General features: G+C 31.7%; 1 protein-coding gene across 1 annotated transcript in view; it reads left to right on the top strand.

The window, feature by feature from the left end:
• LOC107058707 (homeobox-leucine zipper protein ANTHOCYANINLESS 2-like) overlaps positions 1–600 on the top strand; it is a 2,876-nt gene extending 2,276 nt beyond the window's left edge. Inside the window, exon 4 of the mRNA XM_015304740.1 lies at positions 217–600. Within this exon, the coding sequence (XP_015160226.1) occupies positions 217–600 (384 nt within the window). The remainder of the gene's footprint in view (positions 1–216) is intronic.
• The last annotated feature ends 1,126 nt before the right edge of the window (positions 601–1,726 follow it).

The raw sequence follows: 1,726 nt of genomic DNA, 5'->3' as shown, positions 1-1,726 counted from the left end.
AACAAATACGGAGCCAGTGGGATGTCTTGTCTAATACTTGTCCCATGAAACGATTGATCAATATTTCTAAGGGTCAAACTGTCGACAGTAACATATCCCTCTTTTTTCCTCATGTGAGTGGTTAATTGTAGTGTTTTTTTGGATACATGATTGAATTAGTTTTTTTAATTAATTGTTAATTTATGAATAATCTTTTCTTTTGATTCGGACATGTAGGGTGATGATTCTGGTGCTAATCGAGTGATCTTGCAAGATACTTGCATGGATGCAACTGGATCTCTTTTGGTTTATGCTACAATTGATTCACAAGAAATTAATACCGTGATGAAAGGGGGAGACTCTTCTTGTGTGACTCTCTTCTCAAATGGAATAACAATAGTCCTGGATTGTTTTCAAGATGTTTTTACAACTAATAACTATAATGTTATTTCTGGGGAGATGAATAATGGGTTCGGTGGTGGATCGTTGGTGATTATCAGCTTTCAAATGGTGGGGAACATCTTTCCAGCTACAACTCTTTCTATGGAGTTGGTCAAAGAAGCAAATGCACTCATCTCACAAACAATTCATAAGATCAAGAGTGCTCTTAAATGCAAGTGATATTTGAAGACTATCTACCATCCATTGATATGTTATGTGTTTTGAGTCTCTACTGTCTTTCTTGATTTGGATCATCATATTATTAGATTGTACTATTTTGAGTTTATCTAAAAAAATCATATTGATATTTGATTCTCTATTGCTTATTTGATTTTGTTTTACATTAATGTTCTTGATCTCAAGCCAACTTTATAATAATCTGAGCGAAAATTAACTTTTTTTTTAAATTAACAAAATTTTGAATCTCACATTTGTTATTAAATACTATCATTTCGCATTGAACAAACACATTCACCTAATAAATATAATGTAGGTTATCGGGAAGAAAAATGATTGTATCATATATAAAACTTTGAAGTGACAACTTCGATTATTGGCTAAGTGTTGTGAAGTAGCGTTTAACTATTTGAGATTTATAGAAATTTTGAAGTGGAAGCATCCTGAGGAATATGTTTGATAAATTCATTATCATCATAGATTACTAGTAATAATAAAATGTAAATATTGGCTATATTTTCAACATAAATAAATAATTATTCTGTTTTACTTTCAAATAAATATAAGGGAAAATGCATGATTACACCCCAACCTGAACTATACAGAAAATTTCAAACACACACACTTTATATTTGTGGGAGTTTTATAACCCCTTGAACTTTTTAAAAGTTTAATAAATATTATCTTAACTACTGACTTGGAACAAATTCAACTATATTAGAAGAGTGAGTTCAAAATGAGTTGCTCGGATGGTAAGCACCTCTCACTTCCAAACCGAAGGTTGTGAGTTCGAGTCACCAAGGGAGCAAAAAGGGGTGGGATCTCCTAGGTAGGGTCAAAAATAAAAAAATAAAAAAATAAAAAAAAATAGTTCAAAATGAGTATCAACATATTTGCTTCCTGTCATTCAATTCAAATTTGAGGGCAATTGTAACTATTCAACTCCCTCTAATTTATGCCTGCAAATTTATGTGTCACTAGGAGTAGTAATTGCAGTCTTTCTAGTTTGGTACCTTTGGACCCATATTGATATGACTTCAACATCTCTTCTATTTTCCATTCTTTAGCGCAAGTGGGAGGAATTGCAGTGTTCTTTTATTTATTTTTTCCCATTCTCTCTCACTTGCAT

This window comes from Solanum tuberosum, unplaced genomic scaffold, assembly GCF_000226075.1.
Source record: "Solanum tuberosum cultivar DM 1-3 516 R44 unplaced genomic scaffold, SolTub_3.0 scf00563, whole genome shotgun sequence".
Taxonomy (NCBI): domain Eukaryota; kingdom Viridiplantae; phylum Streptophyta; class Magnoliopsida; order Solanales; family Solanaceae; genus Solanum; species Solanum tuberosum.
This window is presented reverse-complemented; position numbering and strand designations above follow the sequence as displayed.